Below are 21,412 nucleotides of genomic sequence, written 5' to 3'. Positions count from 1 at the left end.
GGGAAGCAACAGGCCAGCAGGGTGGCCCCCTCCACGAATGCCCTGGGGCCATCCGAGCAGGACCGCAGATGCCAGGACTCCAGAAAGAAGGTGTGACAGCGGAGCAGGAGGAGCAGCAGGAGGCGGTGGAGGTGGCATGGGGGGCCACCTGTGTCCACGGACACCTCATCAGGCTCAGACCCCTACCCCAGCCCCATGTTGCTCATCGGACCCTGTCCTCTGGGGTGATGCCGTCACCACCCCATTTCCGTGGCAGTTCAGGAGCCCCTGTGCCCTAGGTGAGGTGAGCGGGGCTCAGACTGACCCATGTGGCCCAAAGCTGCTGCCACGCAGGCATGTCCTTCCTCTCACCTCCACTGGATGGAGGGGTGGAAGTGTCCACCAAGACAGGGCATGACACAGCCCCACGTTTCAGGTTTAGGTTTTCCCTGGGGCACTGACCAATGTAACCTCCACACCCAGACAGGAGGGAGGATGAGTCCTTAGCCAGACCTCTCAGGTGCAGATTGGGGACCGAAGGTCCAGAGCAAAAGGGTTTCCCAAAGGCACATGGGTCTCAAGGGCAAAAGCTGATTTGGGAGCCTTCATGTCCAGGGCTTTTCCTGCTGCGCTGGGAAAGCTTTGCTTCATGTGCACCCTCCCCCCCTCCTGGAACATCTGCTTGCTGGAGGAGTGCACTCAGAGGTTGATGGATGGGTTCCTGGATGGATGGGTAGATGAATGGAGGCGTGGATGGACGGATGGGTGAATGGCCATAGGTAAATGGCTAGGTGGATGGAGGATGGATGGATGGATGGATGGATGGATGGATGGATGGATGGACAGAGGCATGGGTAAATGGATGGGTAGGTTAAAGATGGATATGGATGGATGGATGGACAGAGGTGTGGATGGACAGATGGGTGGATGGATGGATGGAGCCATGGGTAAATGGGTGGTTGGATGGATAGGTGGATTGATGGGTGGATAGAGGCAGGGGTAAATGGGTGGGTGGATGGAGGAAAGATGATGATGGATGGATGGATGGACGGACGGGTGGACAGAAGTGTGGGCAAATGAATGGGTGGATGAATGATGTGTGGGTAGGTGGTGAATGGATGGATGGATAGAGGCATGGGTAAATGGATGGGTGGATGGAGGATGAATGATGGATGGATGGGTAGACAGAGGGCTGGGTAAATGGATGGGTCGATAGAGGATGGATGATGATGAATGCGTGGACAGAGGCATGGGTAGATGGATGAGTAGATGGACGATAGATGGATAGTGAATGGATGGACGGACGGAGGCATGGGTGGATGGATGGATGGAAGGAAGATTGGTGGATGAGTATAAGGAAAGATGAAAAGAAGGAAGGAGATGGATGGATGATGGATGAAGAAATTGATGGGCAGATAGATTGGTGGGTGGTATGCGTAGGTGAACAGATGGACAGACTGGATGGTAGACCGCAGCCAGCTGGGTGGAGTGTAGACAAATGGCATGGGGGACAAGCACCGAGGCTTTGTGGTTGCCAGGCTGAGGTTTGGACTTAAGTGTTCCTAGAGGAAGACTCACCTCTGAGTCCTGGTTTCCTCATACGGGTGCTGCTGCCCACCATGGAGGGGCATCAGGAGACCAAAGTAGGGCCGTGTGCAGAGGGCCCCCACCCGTCACCTCCCCATCCCTCTGAGGTGTTGCCCCAGAGTCATGGCTGCTGGAGGCTGACATTTCCTGTCCCCCTTCACCAGCGGACGAGGAAGACGAGGCCCCCAGCTGCCTGTGGCTACCCTTGCGGACCCTGGATGGGCCAAGCCTGCCCGAACCTGACCCCCTGGACCTACGAGGAACTGTCCCTGCACCTGCCTCCTCGCCCTCCCCGCCAGCCTCCCCGGCCTCGGTGCCCCCTGCAGCTGCATTCCCAGGGGCCCTTGGACCCTCCCCGCCCTCCACTGTGCCACCCCCGCCCCCCGGGAGGCCCGCAGCGGAGGCCTCCGAGTTTGAGCAGCGACTGCTGGACTCCCATCGGCGACAGGGCGCCCTGCTCTCCCACTGGTCTCAGCAGCAGAGTGCACTGATGGCCCAGCAGAACCTGCTGCTCCAGAGGCTGGCCGAGCAGAGCCAGCGGCTGGCCGACGGCGTCGAGGCCCTCAACCGGACCCTCGAGAGGCTGGTGGAGGCCTGCCCGGCCCGGGGAGCCTCGCCCACAGTCCTGGACGGCACCCCTGCTGGGGGAGTGGCCTCTGGGCCCACCAGAGGCCCCCAGGGCAGCCCCCAGGGCCCCCACCCGGGCCTGGAGGTCTTCTCAGGGATGATCCTGAAGGTGGAAGAGGAGGTCTAGGGTCTGGTCCCTGGAGGGCTGCACGAGGAGCGGGGGGACCCCAGCCCTTCTGAGAGGCAGGCTGGGGGACAGCAGGGCGGAGTTGGAGCCTTGATGGAGCCGGCAAGGACACAGGACACACTCGTGCAGGGAAAGGCTCTGGGGCCGGTCGGTGGCCCTGGACAGAAGTCTACTCAGGGACGTTGTGGCTGGAAGACGCAGAGGGGCGCTGGCGGGGCCCGGCCTCCGCTCCCGTCCCGCGCTCTCGCCTGCTGTGCCGAGTGCCTTGGAGGGCAGAGCCAGCACCCCCCTGCGGCCACAGGGGGTATAGAGGGTTCGGTGTCCCCAGACCTGGAGGGGTGGCTCAGCGGGGTGGCGGGAAGGTCCCCAGAGGGTGACCCGGAGGGCCCGCCGGAAGCCTCCTCCTCCTGGACGTGGGGACGCTGCGGGCTGGGCTCCTGTGCTTTTCTCGGTTCTGCCCAGGACGCCCCCATCTTGCAGCCTGCGGTCATTTCTGCCCGGTGTGACATCTGTGGTCTGACAGACACACGTGTGCGTATATGTCACCTGGTACCGTATGGGGCGGGATACCATTTTGTACCTACTGATGTTTCTTGCAAAAAGAATTATTTTTCCTACACAAGCATAAAATACCAACGAGAAGGCCCTGCCGGTGGTGATGCTCGCGAGCAAATGAGACGGAGCCCGGTCCTGTTCCTCGCACGGGCTGTGCCTTTGTGTTCGGCCCCAGCAGGGAGCCCTGAGCGCTTGCTGGGTTTTCAGATCTGCTCTCTCCGTTACCTCCTGTGCCCCTGGGAGAGAGGGGGAGGGGGGGAGGGGGGCCCCTCAGGGAGCTGGGGCCAGCCCTTGGCCCTCTCAGACCGAGCTTGGGCTGCAGCCACACAGCCTGGGAGGCCGTTGGGGGCCAGGAGGGGAGGGCGGGGGTCCCCAGGGCCTCGCTGGTCTTGGGCCTCGTGCCCTCTGCCCGCCTCCCCTTTACTTCCTTCTCCTGACCCTTGTGGATAAAATCCTTCACGCAGAAGCCTGAAGGATCGGCATGGGCCGGACAGCATATTGGTGCCAGGGCTCGCGGGGAAGCCCCCGCACCGAGGAGGGGCCGGACCCGCGTCACCGGCACACTGGGCGGACCCTCTTCTGGTTCTCCATTTTCACCGTGAGCCAGCAGCGTGTCGGTGACTTTGTCTACGGAAGGGAGCCGGAGCTCTCTGGCGACTCAGCCAGCTGCCCCCCGCGACATGGCCTGGCCGCCCTCGCAGCCTCCTCCCTCTAGTCGCAGGTGGTGCCGTTTGTCAGTGGCCGCCTTACTCAGGTGGCCCCGCCCTGCGAAGCCTTCCGTCCGCTCCGCAAACCTCGGATCCTTCTCCACACGCTCTCGAAGCCACCGTTGGTCCTCTCTGTGGGTGGAAGGGATGGGCTGTCCTTGTCCGATGAAACGTGCCTGACTGGTTGACCTTCACCTCCCTACTGTCCGTGAGCACTGCTGCCCCTTGCTTGTGCCACCTCCGGTGGAGACTGAGCCCTGGCCCCGGTCACATGCTGGTCCTCGATCCTGGGCACACGCTGAGCCCTGACTGTTGTTACACTTTGACCCCTCACCCTGATCGCGTGCTGCGCCCTGACCCTGAGCCCTGGCCCCACTTACTTCCATAATGTCTGTCAGGAGCCCCCTTGGGGCCTGGCCCTGTGCTAAGTGCGAAGATGCACAGGTGACCAAGGGAGACCAGAGGCCTCTCCTCCCAGCGCTCACGGTCTGCTGTAGGAAACGACACGAAGCAAGTAAACACGTATCAGTTAAGTGTCTTCTGTGTAGAAGTCAGAACTGGATCTGGTTGTATTTGGAAGAAACCCCGAGTAGCATGTTGTAGAGAACGACTACAACTATGACTTTTACTGAAGAGATTTCTGTGGCGAGTGGTCCGGTGCGGCAGGGTGGCCCTGTGGTCCTCGAGGACCCACGCGGCTTGTGGCCCCCTACTCCGTGGCGGTGCTCATGGTCCAGGATGGCTGCAGGACTGCCACCATTGCGCTCATGTCCCGGGTAGCAGGATGAAGAGAAGGGATAAGTAGGCACATCCGCTCCCCCCGAGGATGCCTCTCCTTGCGTCCCCTCCCATGGGCTGGAAGTTAATCAGGTGCCCCCACTAAGTCATAATAGAAGCTGGGAAGTATCTTTATAGCTTTAGCCCAAAATGGAGGTTCTGTTACTGAAGACAGGGAGATGAATGGGCGACCAGCAGCCCCACCACGGGAGCCAGTGGTACGACCGAGTGGCCCTGAAGACCGGGCAGAAATGCGGCCAGGGGAGTGGGTGAGAGGGGCAGGGCTGGCAGAGAGTCCAGGGTGAGGCTGGGGAAGAGCCACCCCACCCTGCTGGGGACTGAGAGGTGGGACGTCCAGGTCCTGAGGCTGCCGTGCGCCCTCCGGCCTCTGCGGCTGGAGCCCTGTGCTGCACACTGGGGGCCGGGGAGGAGCATGGTGGGGACAGGGGGCCGGGCGATGACGCGGGGAGAGCAGCGGCCCCGGCCAGCCCCGAGTGCGGGTCCTTGTGCACGGAAGGGGAGCCGAGTGGTCCTGGACGTCGGCCTTGCACCCGATTTGGGTGCATCCAGAAGGTGTCTACGACCGCGACGGGAGACGTTTCTGTGGGTCTGTGGCTTGACCACAGGGCCTTCCGTGGTGTGTTCCGGAAGGCCGGAGAGGCTGCAGGTCACCTGACCGCGCCCCTTGTACCGATGGCAAACCTGAGAGCCTGGGGTGCACTGGGGGTGCAGGGGTGATGCCCAGGTCCTTGCCCTGTTCCCTCGAGGCTCTCCCTGCAGACCAGCGAGGCCGGGTCCCACCCTGGAGTTGCCTTGGGACATGCGGGCCTTTGGGCACATCTGCTCTTGGAGCTTAGCCAGCCCGGACGGCTCTCCCGGTATAGAACAGTTCAACGTGGGAAACCCATGATTTAAGAAGCTTGGCTTCCAGGGCGCCTGGGTGGCTGTTGGTTAAGTGTCTGACTCTCGATTTCGGCTCAGGTCATGATCCCAAGGTGGTGGGGTCGAGCCCCGTGTCTGGCATGGTGCTGAGCATAGAGCCTGCTTGGGATTCTCTCTCCCTCCCTCTGCCCCTCCCCTGCTCCAGCGTGCTCTCTCTGTCTTTCCCTCAAGGAAAAGAAAATTGCTTTGCTGCCTTGCGAAGAAGAAACAAAGTAACTGGCCTGGCTCCCTGCCGGCCGTCGCCTCCCCCCACCGCCCTAATGGAATGTGCTGGAATGGGGAACAGGTTTAGGGCTGGCTGACCTGCGATCCCAGACCTGCCAGGGCCCTTCATTGAGGGAACAGGACAGTCGGGCCTCTGTGCTGCGCACAGAACGAGAGGCCCCCGTGAGCCCACAGTCGGAGGTCACCCCGTGAGTCACGGGGCCGCTGAGTGGAAAGCTGAGGACACAGCAACAATCGCAGGGATGACAAAACAGGCCCCGTTATGAGCCGAACCGTGTCCCCGGAGCCACACCCGAGTCCCACCCCCAGGGCCGCAGGGTGACTGTGCTCGTAGGTGGGCCTTTGTGGAGGTGGCTGAGGTAAAGGAAGGCACTGGGGGCCCTGATCCAGGCTGGTGTCCCCACAAGAAGGGGAGGCCAGGGCGCAGACACGCACGGGGGTTGGGGGGGCGACCACGTGAGGACACGGGGAAGGGACGCCCCCCACGTGCCAGGGACAGGCCTCAGGAGGACCGGCCCTGCCCGCTCCTGGGTCTCGGACCCACGGCTGCCACGGCCGGGAGGAGCCCGTATCCGTGGTCTCAGGCGCCAGCCCGTGGTGTCAGTCGTCCGCCGAGCTGACCACACAGGGCCCAGAGTGGCTTCGGCTGTTGGAATGAATCGAGCATGTAACACAGATAGTTCTTACGAAATATTTTCAAATAAGATGGAATCACAAAAGTGAATAATGAGAGATTATCAGAAGCGACCCAGTGTGTCTGGAAAATCAAGTGCAACTTTAAGTCATGAAGACGTTCACGGAGGCCGCGTGTCCGGGCGTCTGGTCGCAGAAAGTGCCAAACAACAGACGAAGGGAGCCCTGGAAATGCTACAGTGTTAGGGCTGTGAGTCGGCGGCGGCGAAGAGAGGAGCTCGTCCAGCCCGCCATCCAGGGCGGGGCAGGCGGAGGGACGCGGGCGGCAGGCCCGCGGGGAGAAGCGTGGACACCAGGGTCCCAGGGAAGGGATCTCGTCGCAGCGAAGAGAAGGGAAGAGCCTGACTCACTGCCTGTTTTACATCAACATCGGCAACGAGGACAACTGCGGAACCGGGAGGGAGGCTGACAGAGCGCTGAGCAAACCGTCAGTGTAACGTTGTGTTTCCGACAAAACGGTCCTTCAGGAGCAAAGACAAAATGCAGATGTTTCCATACACGTGGGAACTTGGAGGGCTCACCACCAGGAGACTTTCCCCAGAGGGGTTTCTGATGGAAACCTCTGATGGATGGACTGCAGGAAGGAGGGAGCAAAGCTGGAAGGTCTGTAACAGGTGAATACGGAGGCGGGTCCAACAAACGGGCGTGTGAAATAATAAAGTTATTCTGCGATAAAATAATTGCGACAATAGCGTCTATTTCGCGGGTTGCATTTTTAGAAAGCACAGGCCAACAGTCAGACAAAGCTAGTGTGCCGGTTGGGACGAATGGTTAATCTCATCTGTTATTTGCAGGGAAGTTAAATGTTGGTTAATTTTAGCTTCTGTTAATAGTTACACTTGGTAAAAACTCAAGGGTTCCTTCATCAAAGTTAAAAACTTACCCTCTGCAAAAATCCCTGTTCGGAGGTTGGGAACACAAGTTACTCACGGAGAGAAAATATTTGCAAGTCACACATCTGACAGAGGACTTGTATCCTGCATATATAAAGAGTTCTCTGAATTCAGCAGTAAGAAAATGGGCAAAAGATTTGAGCAGAAATTTACCAAAGAAGACGCATAGATGGCGTCGGAGCGTCACTAGCTGTTGGAGAAATGCAAATTGGCCCGTCAGGAGCTCCCACCGCTGCCTGCCCGAGTGGCCAAAGTCCTCGAGGAGACGCCCAGACGCGGGGAGCCCGGGCTGCCTGTGCACCGCCAGCGGGACGGCCACCCTGGAAGCCCGTTTGGGAGTTTCTTAAGTTAAATACCCTGACACCAGTTGCATTTATCCCAGAGAAGCAGAGAGTCACGTTCACAGCAAAACCTGCACACACGTGTTCGCAGCACCTGCGTCTGCAAGAGTCCCAAACTGGACATGGCCAAGGTGTCCTTCCGTGGTAGATGGGAACTGCAGCGTGTCCACGCCGCGGAGGGCTGCCCAGCGGTGAAGGAGGACGAGCAGCCTGCGGGCTCTGAGCCCACCGGCCAGGCCTGGGGGTCATGTGCCGCGTGTGTCCCTCTGTACAGAACGCTCGCCAAGCGGCTGTGCAGCAGGAGTCTCGCACAGAGAGTCGTGACACCGAGGCTTTTCTTTCCGGAAGCAACTTTATTGTTGCCGGCACCGCTCAGTTGGGTTCGTACCCAAAGAAGTGAGCCCCGAACGCCGTGTGGCATGGTTTTCTCTATATCTTCTACTTCTTTGACTCCCGTATATGGTAACACGCAAACGTGTAGTGTGATTCGGTGATCTCTCTCATGTTACAAGGTCGTGACGGATGTTGTCAAGTAAGCAAAGAGCAAGGTTGCCTTGAGGTTGCTTTTCGCCCCTTAGGGAGGGGACCTGACCACAGCCGCGCTGTGGCGATGCGTGGCAGAAGGGGAGCCGAGGTGGCCGGGCGTGGCTACGGGGGGCTGCCCGAGGGAGCCCGAGCGCCGCAGGGCAGAGGTGTGTGGGTCACCACGATGCTGGCCAGAGTCTGTGCGCCTGGGAGGATCACACAGGCCGGACGTGCACAGAAGGAACTAGTAAGTGCGAGATCTGAGGCCAGGGTCACCTCTGAAAGAGGAGGGTTAGGGTATCTAACTTCCAAACCAGTAAAAATGCAGTAAGAATACAATTAAGCAAACAAAAATTCTCTTTGAACATGAAAAGAAGAAAACAAGGAAACAAAAACAATATAGGAGAAAAAAATACAGCAAAAGGGAAATGGGCAATCCTGTCCGGGAAACACATTTCTGCAGGTGGGTTCAAAGAGCCCGGGGAATGTCCAAGATCGTCCGACTGGAGGCAAAAGGTCTCTGCCGTTTATAAGAGGACAAGGTGACGATGTAGCTGCTCCCGCTGAAACCCCCCCCCTCCCCCGCCTACAGTGCAGGAGGCAGTGTTGGCTTCAGACAGTGGACGTTGGGACACACACATGTTCGTAAATACTAGGAAAAGGAGTAAATGAATTAAATGTGACGAAGAGAATTATCCTGTAACAGTGGCCTCCCAGCAGGAAAGTGAAAACTCCACACCTGGATATACCTAACAGAACAGCTCAAAATGAGGTAAGTCACGGCCTTCCCTCCCCAGAGGGAGCCCAGCGTCCTGGAGGCTCCAGCCGCACGCGGGGCTCGCGCACAGGAAGTTAGCAGACAGACAGGGTTCCACTTGCCGACACTCACTGAACTGCACCAGTGAGCACACGTGGCCCTTCTCCGGTACGCCTGGGACCTGTGCACGCTTCGACCACAAATTAGATATAAAGGGTCAATAGACTGCAGAGCCAGAGCCAGTACTGCATAGAACAGCGACTTTTAGAAAATGCAGTTGGAGAAATGCAATCTTTAGATGTAAGTAACTTAAAAAATACTTTCTTTTTTGTATGGAAATTTAAGAAGAGTTCTAAGTAACTCAGGTCAAAGAAGAAACCGTCAATGGGTGTGTGAGAAAGACGTGAGCGAGTAACGACGAAGCGTGCGTGCTATGTCCTAGTCTGCCGGACGCTTCAGAGACCGCTGGCCTGAAACGCCTCGACCACGAACCAGGAAGAGGCCGGACATTACTGTGTGAAGATATTAAAGAGATTAAGCAAAAGAACCACAGGAAAAGACCCAGAGAGTTAGAAGGGAGAACCGTGTAGAGACGGGGCATGTTCAGTGAGTCATAATAGAGTCTCCACAAAGCCAAAAGCAGATTGTTCGGGAACACCGTGAAAATGGTGACAATGGACAAGCCACCGATAAGATTGCTGCAGGGGGAAAAGAGCAGGAATTCCAAAATAAGAATTCTGTGAACAATTTAGGCCACCCTAGCCAGAAACTTGGAAGTCAAACGGGCCGATTCCCGGAGAAGCGCCGGGCCGCCCCAGACCAGGCACAGGGCCCCCAGCGGCTGCCGCGGAGAGCACTGGGCCCGTGTGGCCTCTCAAGTATGCTCCTCCGACCTCCAGGGAAGAGGTCCGGCCTCTACAGACTTTTCTAGAGAGCAGAGAGAGGGGAGTTCCAAATTGGTGATACAGGGTCAAATCAGAGATGGCCACACGGCAAAGGAACACGGTGGGCCCGCCTGTCCCAGGACCGTAGACGCGGCAATCCCGAGTAAAGCATCAGCCAGCCACGCTGTGTCCGTGACCGACCTTTCCAGAGCTTGAGGTGCAGTAGGATACACACGTGTTCACACATGCATGCATGCACGTGCACGGTCGCGTGCGCACACACACACACACACACACCTACCTGCACGCATAGGGGTCTTTGCTGCAAGGACCAGGGCTGACGACAATACCTGTGTGCTGCACACTGACTGACTGTCGCCCTGCGGCCCCTTGCCTGGCCCTCTGCCCACGAGCCCAGCTGCCTGACCCATGGGAACCGAATAACCGGCCCCGACTGGCAGCAGGAAGTGGTGAATGTCCATCTTGGCCCAGGGCAGGTGCTCAACCAGTGTGGGTCTCCTTTCCTCCCCGGTCGCCCTCCCCTTTGCTTTCCTATTGGAGAGGATCCCCCTGGTTCATCCCCTGCGGCTGGCACCCCCGTGCTGACCCCGTGCTGACTTGTCTGCTGGGGCACCGTCTCTCCCAAGTATGACACTGGCTCCGCGAGGCAGGGCTCTGGCTGCGTCCCTGCCTGGTGCCTAGGACAGTGCTTAGCATGCAGTAGGTGCTCAGTAAAAGCACGTCGTGCAGGAATTGGTGGGGATGGGGCTTCACAGGCGCCCGCCCCCTCCCCCCCCCCCCCCCAGGAGGCAAGGCTGGGCCTGGTGCATTGGGCAGTGAGGTGAGGAGGCACATGAAGGTCCTGTGAGGTCAGGCCTGGAGTCCTCCCCTCCCCTCCCCTCCCCTTCCCCTCTCCCTCCTCCCTCTCCCTTCTCCCCTCCTCCCTCCTCTTTCTCCCTTCTCCCCTCCTCCCTCCTCCCTCCCCTCCCCTCCTCTGTTCCTTTATCCCCCCTTCCTCCCCCTCCCTCCTTTCCTCCTCTCTCCCCTCCGCTCCCCTCCTCCCTCCTTCCTTCCTTCTAGAGTCAGTTGACCTTCCCTGGTGCTCAGGCTCTGGGCTGCTTGTCCCCTGATCATGACTTGACCTTTTCCATTTTCCTCTCTGTAAAATTAGAGGTTTGGATCTGGTCAGCATCTCAGATACTTTTGCTGGGTGCCTGCCAGCCGTCAGGTTCTGGGCTCAAGCTGTCCAGGCCCGAGGAAGGGGTCATCCCTGGGCCTGGGTTGGGTGGGTGGAGCCCCTCTCCCGCTCCTGAAGGCCAGCTGGCTTCCTGGCCACCAGCCAGCACCCAGAGGAGGCTTTGGGCGCTCTCTTCCTGGCATTCTTGGTGACGGGGTGTTTTCAGCACCACTGCCCAGAGACCCCGCTGCCCCTGGCCGGGCCTGTTGAAGCCTGCCGTGGGGGGAGGGGAGTGTGTATCGACGGGGGTTGGGGCTGCCTTTTCATTTGGAGACTGAGCAGGTTAAATAAGCAGCAATTTGATTTTGTGAGGGCCCGAGTGTGTGCGATGTCCCTGGGTGCAGGGAACAATCTCATTTTCGTGATCAGATTGTTACAGATTCTCCCCTCCGTCTGCTGAGAAATGTACATGCGAACTGTGTTCCAGACAGCGGGTGGGAACGTGGGGGGCGGTCAGAGGGTGACCCTGTGTGCACTTGGGCCCCAGGGCCTTGCCCTTCCCGTCTGCAGCGGCTGTGCGGAGACCCACCGGCCCTGCTCTGGATGAGCGCCGTGCAGGAAAACAACCCTCGGCCAAGATTTAGATCAATCCGCTCAGTGTTTAATAAATGCCCTGCGTGCAGCACCCGGGGGCCAGAGCCGCAGACCCCCTCCCACCTGCAGGGCGGGGCTGGGGTGGAGGACAGGCCAGGGGGGCCCAGCGAGCAAGGGGGATGCTCTCCTACCTTCATCAGTGTGAAGCAGCCGGGCACTCTGCCCCAGAGCCCCCTGGGAGATGAGCTCCTGACAGGGCCCTGCACCTGACTCAGCCCCCCACCTACCTGTCCCACTGTCCTCAGCCACTCGGAGCAGCTTCAGATCGGGCAGGCCTGAGTTCAGGGCCGGCACTGCCACAGCCCCGCTCCATTGTGACTCTGGGGTGGTCCCACTCCTCTGAGCCTGCTGTACGACGCCCAGGATGTCGGGGACACTGGGTGACAGGTCTGATCTCTGGGCTGGCAGTGGGGGCATCCTGGGGTTGGGGCCTGTGGAGCCTGCAGGCACGCGGGGCGACGGGTGCGGGTCCTGGGGCCAGGCCTCCGGGCTGCTCTGGGCTGCAGGGAGCTCCTGCAGGGGGCTCCCCCCGAGCCTGACGCAGCCCTCCAGCCCCTCCCCGGCAGAGGCCGCCTTACCCTTTCTTGATCTGCCCAGATGGAGAACAGGGCTGGTCCTGGGGCGTGGCTGTGGAACCCCGTGTGCCGACCCCACTCCGTGTTCTTGCCTGGCCGGTCAAGAAAGTGGGCGCGCATTTTGGGCGCTGGGAGGGTCAGCAGGACGCCGGCCAACAGGCTGTGGGAGGGCGACTTGAGGCGGCTGGCCAGCCTGGCCACCGTGTTCCTATTTTACGGGCCAGGGTCAGGGGTGTCCTTGAGGCCCAGGAGAAACTGCCAGAGAGAGTGGCTAATTAAACGCCAGCACTGTGGGCCGGACAAAGGTGGAGGATAAATCAGCATGGCTTAGGTTGATTGGGAAAGGCCTCCCAAAGGAGGGGAATGGAACCGCTTTGAGACTCCAGCCGGATCTTAGAGCTGGAAAGGCCTACCCCCTAGGATGGGGGAACTCAGACGTGGGTCCTCACAGCGACCCCATGAGGCGAGAAGCCTGTCACCCCATCGCACAGGTGAGAAACCTGAGGCCGGAGAGGTGGAGACTTGTCCCAGACTCAGTAAGCGCTCAGGGAGCACCTGCCCACAGCCCCGGGGGAGACAGGCACGGGCATGCCCTGGGGGCGCCGGCGAGCGTGTGTGTGTGTGTGTGTGTGTGTGTGTGTGTGTGTGTGTGTGTGTGGTGTGCACCTGAGCACACTTGCCTTCTGGGGCGGTGATAGGAGCACAGAGGAAGAAGTGGCCCATTTTCCGGATGTGGCTTCTCCAGGAGCTGGCCAGCTCTGCAGGAAGGGGCTGAGGGCTGATGGGGATGCAGGGAGCTGGGTGGGGGGCGGGGAAGAGCAGCGGGCCCGGGGCCTGGCCCCCAGCCTCTGAGCTGTCCACCCCACCGTGCGAGGAGGACGACCCACCCAGGCCGCTTACCAGACAGACCCTTGTCTAGGGTGGATCTCCAGAGAGGCCCAGACCGATCCACAAGTGCCTCTGGATTCTCACTTGGGGGGCCGGCCTCCGGGAGCCCCTTCTAGCCCAGCTTCTGGCTAGCCCGGCAGCTCCAGGTCCCAGATTGAGCTCCGGAGGAGGACTGGGCCTGCAGGGAAGCTGCTCAGCGTCCCTGAGCCCTGGCCACAGGGCAGGCAGGTGGGAGGGCCGGGCCTGGAAGACGGTGGGTGGCCGGGGAGGAGGGAGGAGCGCCCTGAGGCTCTGGGCTGGGTGGGCAGCTACTGGCCCGCCCCTGGAGAAGCACCTGGCCTCCTGCCCAGCTCCGGTGTTCAGATGCACGAGGCCGGCTGTCAAGGATGTGACAGGCTCACAAAGAACCCGTGCCCACGCCAAGCGGACCTGCTCGGCCTCTCCGCTGCAGGAGAAGTCGGCCTCCCACCCTGCCCCGGGCCAGCTTTGCAGGCTTCAGCTGGGAGGGCCGTGGGAAGGCCTAGGTCCTCCAGAGTGAGGGGTTCTGTGTCTAAGGTCACCCCCAAGTGGGGAATTGCCTCCTTGAAAGGGGTGACGAGGGGACGCCACCCCACAGCGGGGTGATTGGGGGTGGGTGTATGCGTGGGAAGGTCCCATTCAAGACCGAAACAATGCAGTTTTTAAGGGACCGGGAATCTGGGCTTATTTTCAGCAGCTGTATGCAAATTATATGCAAATGAACCCGTTTTCCTTCCAGTACCTGTGGCCCAGAGCAACCATGTTCTAGAGGCCCAGAGTCAGCCCAGCCTCTTGCCTCCTTCACAGCAAGAACCCCCTTCTCCAGAAGCTGTGCTGCTTAGGGCGGGCTACTGCCGTTTACTTAACATGGGTTCTAATCCCAGTTCTGTGAATGGCTGCTTGTGTCTGACCACGAGCCATTGCTTAATCTCTCCACTTCTCGTGTTTCTTTTCTGTAAAATACACATCAGTGATGCCTCAGAGGGTTGCATGCGAGGCACTTGGCACAGTGACTTGTTCTGATGACAGTGGTGGTGGTGATGGTGGGTCCTCTTCCCAGGCATGGCACAGAGCACTGGGATAGTGGAGAAGAAAGGCATCTGTGTCTTTGAGATGCCTCCCTAGTGTGGAGCCGGTGTCCCAACCTGTGTCCCTACCCCACCCTGTGTCCCTACTCTCTCAGCACTGGAGGGCTCTGTCCCTAAGAGCTCCACTATTCAGCTTCTCTCCACGGCCACCTCTCCTGTTAGTGGGGACCGTGGCTGACGTTTTCCAGAGCCCCTGGAAAAGAGCCACGCCAGGCAGGTGGGAGCATAGGGGAGGCTGTGGCCACACGGCCTGGCACCCAGGACCACACCCTGTCCCGTCTTCCCTGTGGGCTGCAGGGCCCTGTGACTTCCTCAGTACGTCAGAGCCCCCACCCCACTGTCTTCATTACACCCGAGGGGCCTGCCTCCCAGCTGGCCTCCGGCTCCCGGAGGGAGGGCCCAATCTTGTCTCTCGCTGCCATTCTGGGGGTCGGCACGGGGCTAAGTGCAGAGTGAGGGTACAAGACCTGCCAGAGGGCCCCGCTTGGCCTTCTCGGAGCTCCCCCTGGAGCACTGCCGGGTGGTAGAGGGCATGGGGCACCGAGAGCTCCCCGGGTATGGTCCGGTCCCTTATCCCACTCGGGCGGACGTGCCGTCCACGATTGGCTGCTGTCTGCCCAGTTTGTAGATACGGACTGAAACCCGAGAAGGCTTGCGTTTGCCTCGAATTGTGCACCTGGGAGGTGATGGAGCAGGATTGGAATCTAGGTCTCTCTGATGGCCAGGCTCTCCCAGGTCCCTAAACACTTCTGGCAGAGCCAGAAAGGCAGGAAGGACCGGTATGAGGGAAGAGCCACAGAACGGTGGCCCGGGGAGAACCACGGGTGCAGCGGCCCCAGGGGGCAGCCCTCACTCCCACCCACCGTGCACAGAGAGGTGTTCTGAACTTTCTGGAAGCTCAGGGACTGTTTGGTGTACTTGGAGTCTGGAGTGGGCTTGACGGGACAGGCAGCTTCCTTCAGGGCCGAAGGGGGTTGGCTGGGCAGCTCGGCTGAGGGAGCCATGGAGGAAGGGGGGGCCCGCGTGCCAGGCCGTGCAGGTGGCCGCCGGAGAAGCCAGTGCAGCCCGAGCCTTGGAGGCGGCTGAGTCCAGCTGGCGGAGCCCTGCCTTGTGCAGACAGACAGACACAGGTTTGATTTCATTGGAGCACCTCAGTGCTGCCAGGCCCACGGGACCAGGGCCCACGGCTCCACTGTGCTTTCCGCCAGGAAAGAGGGAAAGGAGACACAGAATTGTGTTGCTCTCAGCAAAAAGCTGGGAATACCTGCGTGAAATCATTCCTGTCTTCTGGAAAGGGCTCCGCTCTTCCCACGTCCCTCCTCCCAGTCCAGCCTGGCGTCTGAAGGGGGCTGGAGGCGGCAGGAATGAGCAGTGGGCCATCTCCTGCCCTCTCACCAGCCCCGCTGTTAGTGTGGCCCCCGCCTTCCCTGCTGCGTCACCGAGAAAGGTCACGCCCAGCCCTGGCTGGGCGGGGCCTGGTCGTGTGGCTTCAGAGCCCCTCCCGCCACTGAGCCTGTTCCTCCGTCAGCACGGCCTGCCCCGTCCAGTCTCCCTAAAATGCCCCCTGAGGGGGAGCTGTGTCTGGTCTGAGGCCACTCATCTGTGTGAGCCACAGAATGCCATCGTCCGGGGTGCAGGACAGGGGAGGGGGCCTCGTGTGCTCCTTTGCATGTCCTCGTACCTGGGCAGGACCTGGCAAAGAGCTAGCCTGTCCCCTCGTCACTCAGCCCGGCCTCACACCTGTCCTAGGCCGGAGACAGGGCAGGAAGTGACATGCCCATCACACAGATGAAACAGCCAAGGCGCAGGGAGGATAGGGGACCTGCCCGGCGCAAGGAGGAGCCAGGATGGGGACTCTGTGCCGAGGCCACCCCAGGCCTGCCTCCAAGCCACTGCAGACAGGAATGATGAGGGCGGTGACGGCCATCGGTAAACCGGGGCGCCTCGCTGTCCCCACCAGCTCAGGGTCGCAGAAGACACAAAGGTTGGCAGTGCCTGGACCTGCGTCCTGGCTGTGTTAGTTACTTGCTGCGGGACTTTGAAACCACCATCTCTGAGCCGTCCCTCGTCATCCGGAACATCTCCTTCCCAGGTCTGGGGGACTCGAGTGACACCATGCAGGTGACTGCCTGCCGGGAGCTCAGCACACGTGGGTGCCTCTTCTCTCACGGAACACAGCCACTGCCAGCACCACCTTGAACTCAGGGCCAGGCCAGGTCCCAGCCCCGAGCTACATCTGAAGAGAAGAGGCCCCGGGAGGCACAGTGACTTAGCCTGGGTCACATAGCCGGCCGGTGGCCCTGCCTGGCCTTCTTCCCGCCTGCTCCAATGCATTATTAATCTGGCCCACCTTCGGAAGATGAAGCAGTGTGTCTGTTTACCTCTTGACAGCAGAAAGGGAGAAGAACAAAATTAAACCAAATAAATCGCTCAGACGTCAAACAAGCTCTCTCTCAAAGCGCGTGCTCTGTGATAGAACACGGTGCCCGGCCCGCCAAGAAGTTACCGCAGGACGTGACCTGCTCCCCTGATGAGCCGTGGCCACGTCTCGTGGAGCCGCAGCTCCGAGAGAAGCCCCCGGAGTGGGCTTCTCGGGATGAGGACCCAGTGAACAGGGGATCAGAGTCTGGAGAACAAGGATGTGCCCAAAGTGCGTGGGGTGGGAGGTGTGCATCTGATTACAGATGACTTGGGGTCATCCAGCCCTCAGTATTCCCACCCTGTGAATGGGCTCTTTGGTCCACGGAGGGAGTTTCGGGCTTGAGCGACAGCACCACGGACAGCCCCCTCTCCCTCCGGAGGCAGAGGCGAGGCTGGGCCACTGGGTCGTGCAGGGTCCCCGTGCCCTCCTTGCCCAGGTGCAGACCCCGGCCTCGGGGAGCAGTGGCGTGCCTTCGTCACTGTGTGAGCGACACGGGAGGGGACAGCCGGGGAGGCCGTCTGTGTGTGGGGCTCTGCCCTTCTCCACCTGACCCCTCGGGTCGCCTGCCCCTGCACGCGGTGAGGTCAGGGGTGCGGGGCGGCCATCCGGTCTGTGCGTTCCCGGGCTGCGTGGACTGTGTTCTCCACCCCTCCGTACTGGCTGCTTCGGGAACGCCAGCGAGCGCTGGTTAATGGCACTATCGGCGAGACAGATGAAGAGGCCCTGAAGGAAACAACGAAAGCACAGGGACGCCTGTGGTCCCAGGACTGAGAGACGGAGAGCAGGCTTTCCCGCTCGCTGACGAGGCTGTGACGCGTGGCTGCCCCCCTCCTCCGGCCCAGCCTGCGTGTGTAACCGGCGCACCCCCCGCAGAGCTGCCACCGTGCCACCCGCGGTCCCTACGGCTGGCGGCCACCAGAGCCTCCCTGTCCACCTTGAGGAAGGGAGCAAGGGCCCCAGAATCACACAGCAGGTTAGTGGCAGGATTTGCCGACAGCCCTTCCATTGATCGGAGCTTCTCACGCGCCTCCTGGCCTCAGTCGGCTGCGTGGCTGTGGTCACGAAGGATCCCAAGTCTCGTGGCTGGTTTCTCCTGGTTTTTACACATCCACGGCGGGTTGGTGGTGGCTTTGCTCCTGTGCTTCTGACTCGGGGGCCCAGGCTGGCGGGGCAGCGCCCTCCTAGACGTCGCCAGGCTCCGGGTGGAGAGACCAGAGTGGAGGAAGAGCCCGCCGTGGCTTTGCAGGGTCTCCGTGGAGGAAGCCGGGGACTCCTGCTCGGGTGCGCTGACCGGAGTTTCCAGGGGCGATCCCCCTGCCCTGGGGGAGGCAGCGGAGGGTGGTGGGCATCACGGAACAGAATGCACCCTCCACATCCCCAGAATTGCCCCCCCTCTCCGCCGTGCCCCTGCCCCCCTGGCTTTCATCGGCCCTTCCTCCCCTCCCCTCTGCCAGGCCCCGCCCACCTTGGGGGTCTGGGAAACTCACCCGATGCTCCTCGGCTCCCGGACTCAGTTCTCTGGGGTGAGTTCCTAGTAGCAGACTGCCCCTGTGCCAGGGAGGGGCCCCGGTGCCATCCTGTCCCCCTACTCACCTTGGCAACCCTCCACGTTTGGACCTTGCTGTCCTCACACCACCCCTGCGGGCCCCGCTCTCCTCAGCCCTCCCCCGCTGCTCAGTCCAGCCCCGACAGAGGACTCGCCTGGCACAGGGCCTCAGCCTGCTGTCAGGTCTCAGCTTCCACCTCTGGTCCAGGTGGGGCCTCGGGGCCCTGGAGGAGCCCCCACTTCCTGCTCCTCCCTCCTCCCTTGGGCGCCCAGGCTTGGGGCTTTGCGGGTGTAGTGGATCCAGGGCTGAGTACGTGCCGGTCGAGGAGGAGAGCTGTGCGTGCGGGGCGCTGTGTGGCTGTGGCCACTCCTGGCACTCGTGGGCACAAATGTACAGTTGTTGAATCTGTGAGGGCTTGATGGGCACGTGGATGACGGCACGCTGTGGCCACTGTGGGCAGCAGCCTTTGTGATATCCTCACTCAGCCCGTGCCCGACAGCCCAGGGCATGCTGGCACGTGTCAGGTGCTCCACAGGTTGGCAGAAACTGCTCAGGAAGAGGAGTGTGTTGGGTCCCCAGCAGGTGGAGGGATTCAGAATCGACCAGCTTCTGCCTTGTGTAGACGGCATCTCACGGAATCCTCAGTCTGTGTGCAAGGACAGGGCCAACACTCAGCGCAGCTAAGGGGCTTTCCCCGAACTACACTCGACTGGGACCCTGTCTGCTCAACCCCAGGCCAAGGGCCTGGCTGTCTTCCTCTTCTGAGGATGAAGGAAGGAGCCAGGACTGTGCCCAGAGATGGCAGGGGACGGGGGCGGGGGGCATGCCGGGCAGGCGGTGGGCAAAGGTTTGGAAGCTGGCTCTTGGCTCTTGACTCCGGCTCTGGGGTCAGGCTGGGGCTGGGGCACGGCAGCTGGAGCATCTTTGGCTGAGCCCGAGAGAAGGGACCCCTGAGCATCAGCACAGGGGGAAGTTTGTGGGGGCCTCTCATGGGGGGCTGCTATGGGGGGGGTTGTGGGATGTGGGTTGGGGGTGTGTGAGGCACGGCCCTCTTCGGCGCTGGCCAGCGAGGACGGGGCCCCTGTGGCCTTGCAAGCAGACACATCTGGGACCTTTCTCCTTATGGGATGGGTCTTTGGGACCTGACATTGGTGGGGGGGGGGGGGTCTCATGCTGGATGTCAGGATCTTACCCCTGGGCACACAGGCAGCATCGCTGCATGAGAAGAGCCATGAATTATGCTAGAATCTTAGAGCCCTAGGGTTTTAGAATCATGTTCACGGACAGGGAAGGTTCTGTGATGGTCCGAGATGATGTATCAGGGAAGCCCTAGCAGGTCTCAATATTGTCATTTTTTGTGATATTTTCCAATCTATTATATATTTTTAAGTTTTTAAAAATGTTTATTTTTGAGAGAGAGAGAGAGAGAGGGAGACACAGAGTCCGAAGCAGGCTCCAGGCTCCGAGCTATCGGCACAGAGCCCCACGCGGGGCTCGAACTCACAAACCGCGAGATCACAACCTGAGCAGAAGTCAGACGCTGAACCGCCTGAGCCGCCCAGGCGCCCTCCAGTCTGTTACTCGATACTCACACAAGGTCGTACATATCACAGGTGCAACATGATACAAGGTGTAACATGATGAACTTGGGTTGACCGCTCCTCACCTGACGGCCCAAACTACCCCTCGCGTCCCCGTCCTGCCGTCTGCTCTCGCCACACGTAAGCTCTCCCCTAAAGTTTGCGCGTGCGATCCCCTTGCTGTCACATAGTTTAAAATAGCTTTGTATCAAACAGACAACGTCGGTAAAATGTGTTGCTCGCTAAGCGGCGGATTGTCTGGTTTTGCTTATTTTTAGCTGCATAGGAATCAAGCCGCACCATTTGTATTCTTCCAGGACTCGCTTTTTTCATTCCACTTCGTTTCCAAGACCGGGCCACGGGCTCGTGCACAGCCGTGCTTCCTCTGGTGTGGCCAGTGATTCTCCTGCCAGCGGGCCAGCCCCGCCCTGAGGCCGCGTGTCCGCCTCGCTGCAGGGCGTGGGGTTTCCCTGGGTCTGTGCTCGGGGCCAGGGCCACCCCGTCCGTGGTCGTGGCTGTGCGGGGGCGCGAGGCTCGCTTTACCGGGCGAGACCGCGTGGTTTTCCAGGGCGGCTGTGCGTTGTCCTGTGCTCGCCAGCGACGTGAGAGCGTTGCCTCTGTGCTATTTGACATTGTCAGAATCTTTAATTTTTGCCAATGCGGTGGGTGTGAAATAGTATCTAATTGTGGTCCTCATTTGCATTTCTCTGATTACTAACGAGGTTGGAATTTTTCATATGTTTATATTTGTGTTTCCTTTGCTGTGAAAAGTCTGTTCATGCCTTTTGCCCATTTTAAGAATTGGATTGTTTGTTTTTTTCCCCGTTTAATGGCTTGTGGAACATATACACACACACATATGGGCGAGTGTGTGTTCTGTCTGGATGCCACTCGGTCCGCACGTGTTGCAAATAGCGTCTCCCGCTGCGCCTTTCCTGCCCCGTCCCTCGTGGGGTCTCTTGAAGACCCCCCGATTTTGTGCGTGCTTGTGGACTCCCCATGTCCCGAGTCTGAAAGACTTTCTCCTTTGTTTTCTTCTAAGGACTTGGCACTTGTGCGTTCACATTCCTCCCCCGGCTGTTCAGTGGCCCCACACCGCGTGTAAGACGCCCTCCGTGTCTGCCTCGTCCGCTTCCGTCAGTCACCCAGTTGGTAGTGTCACTGCCATTGCGCTGACTCGAGATAATCCGGCAAACTCGAACATTTCACGACGCTGGGTCTGCCTGTCTGTGAACGTAGGTACCTCTCTATGTATTCCTATCTTCTTCAATGCTGTTACGTACATTTAGACGATGAATCTCTCTGCGTATAGCTTTCGGATCTTTTTTCAGATAGATTCCTAAACGTATATTTTTGTTTGTTTCCCTGAATGGCCCACGTGGCAGCGTGTTGCCTGTGTGCACAGATGTGTGTCATCCCATAAACTGAGCGCCAGCCAGCCCCACACCAGGGGCTCAGCATTTCCGGCGCTTCGCTTGAGGCTTCGGGATAATCCTGTCATTGTCGGTGACCCGGTTGTGTGTCCGTCCTTGGCATAGTGACCTCGCTGGCTGCCCTCCCGGGTCCTGCGTGGGGGGGTGGGGGTAGTGCCGGCCCAGGGGGAAGGCCCCGTGGTTCCGGTCCTGCCCCACGAAGGGAAGAAATTGTACATTTATTGTAGATACTCCGGTCAGATCGAGGAAGTTTGCCAAGGGTTCGAAAGTTTTGGGTGGTCGTTTGTTTTAAATCCTAGACGGCTGTTGATTTTCATCTAATATGCTTTCGATCCATTGAGATGGTTCAGTGTTCTCCTTCACTCGGTTAGTGTGAGCGACACATGCACACACGTCTGGCACTGAGCCGCT

General features: G+C 60.0%; 1 protein-coding gene across 16 annotated transcripts in view; it reads left to right on the top strand.

Moving 5' to 3' along the window:
* TSNARE1 (t-SNARE domain containing 1) overlaps positions 1-21,412 on the top strand; it is a 153,150-nt gene that overhangs the window by 100,971 nt on the left and 30,767 nt on the right. For 9 of the 16 annotated variants that reach the window (XM_045049979.1, XM_045049978.1, XM_045049976.1 and 6 more), the window contains one exon: positions 1,731-2,967. The exons of 2 other annotated variants lie outside the window; for them this stretch is intronic. In XM_045049979.1, coding sequence (XP_044905914.1) covers positions 1,731-2,320 — 590 coding nt within the window. In that variant the 3' untranslated portion in view covers positions 2,321-2,967. Of the gene's footprint in view, positions 1-1,730; positions 2,968-19,601; positions 19,710-20,610; positions 20,804-21,412 lie in introns of those variants that run through there. 5 more of the 16 variants (XM_045049985.1, XM_045049977.1, XM_045049987.1 and 2 more) reach the window with 3 other exon arrangements.

Source organism: Felis catus, chromosome F2, assembly GCF_018350175.1.
Source record: "Felis catus isolate Fca126 chromosome F2, F.catus_Fca126_mat1.0, whole genome shotgun sequence".
Taxonomy (NCBI): domain Eukaryota; kingdom Metazoa; phylum Chordata; class Mammalia; order Carnivora; family Felidae; genus Felis; species Felis catus.
The sequence above is the reverse complement of the archived record's forward strand: the minus strand, read 5'-3'. Positions and strand labels throughout refer to the sequence as shown.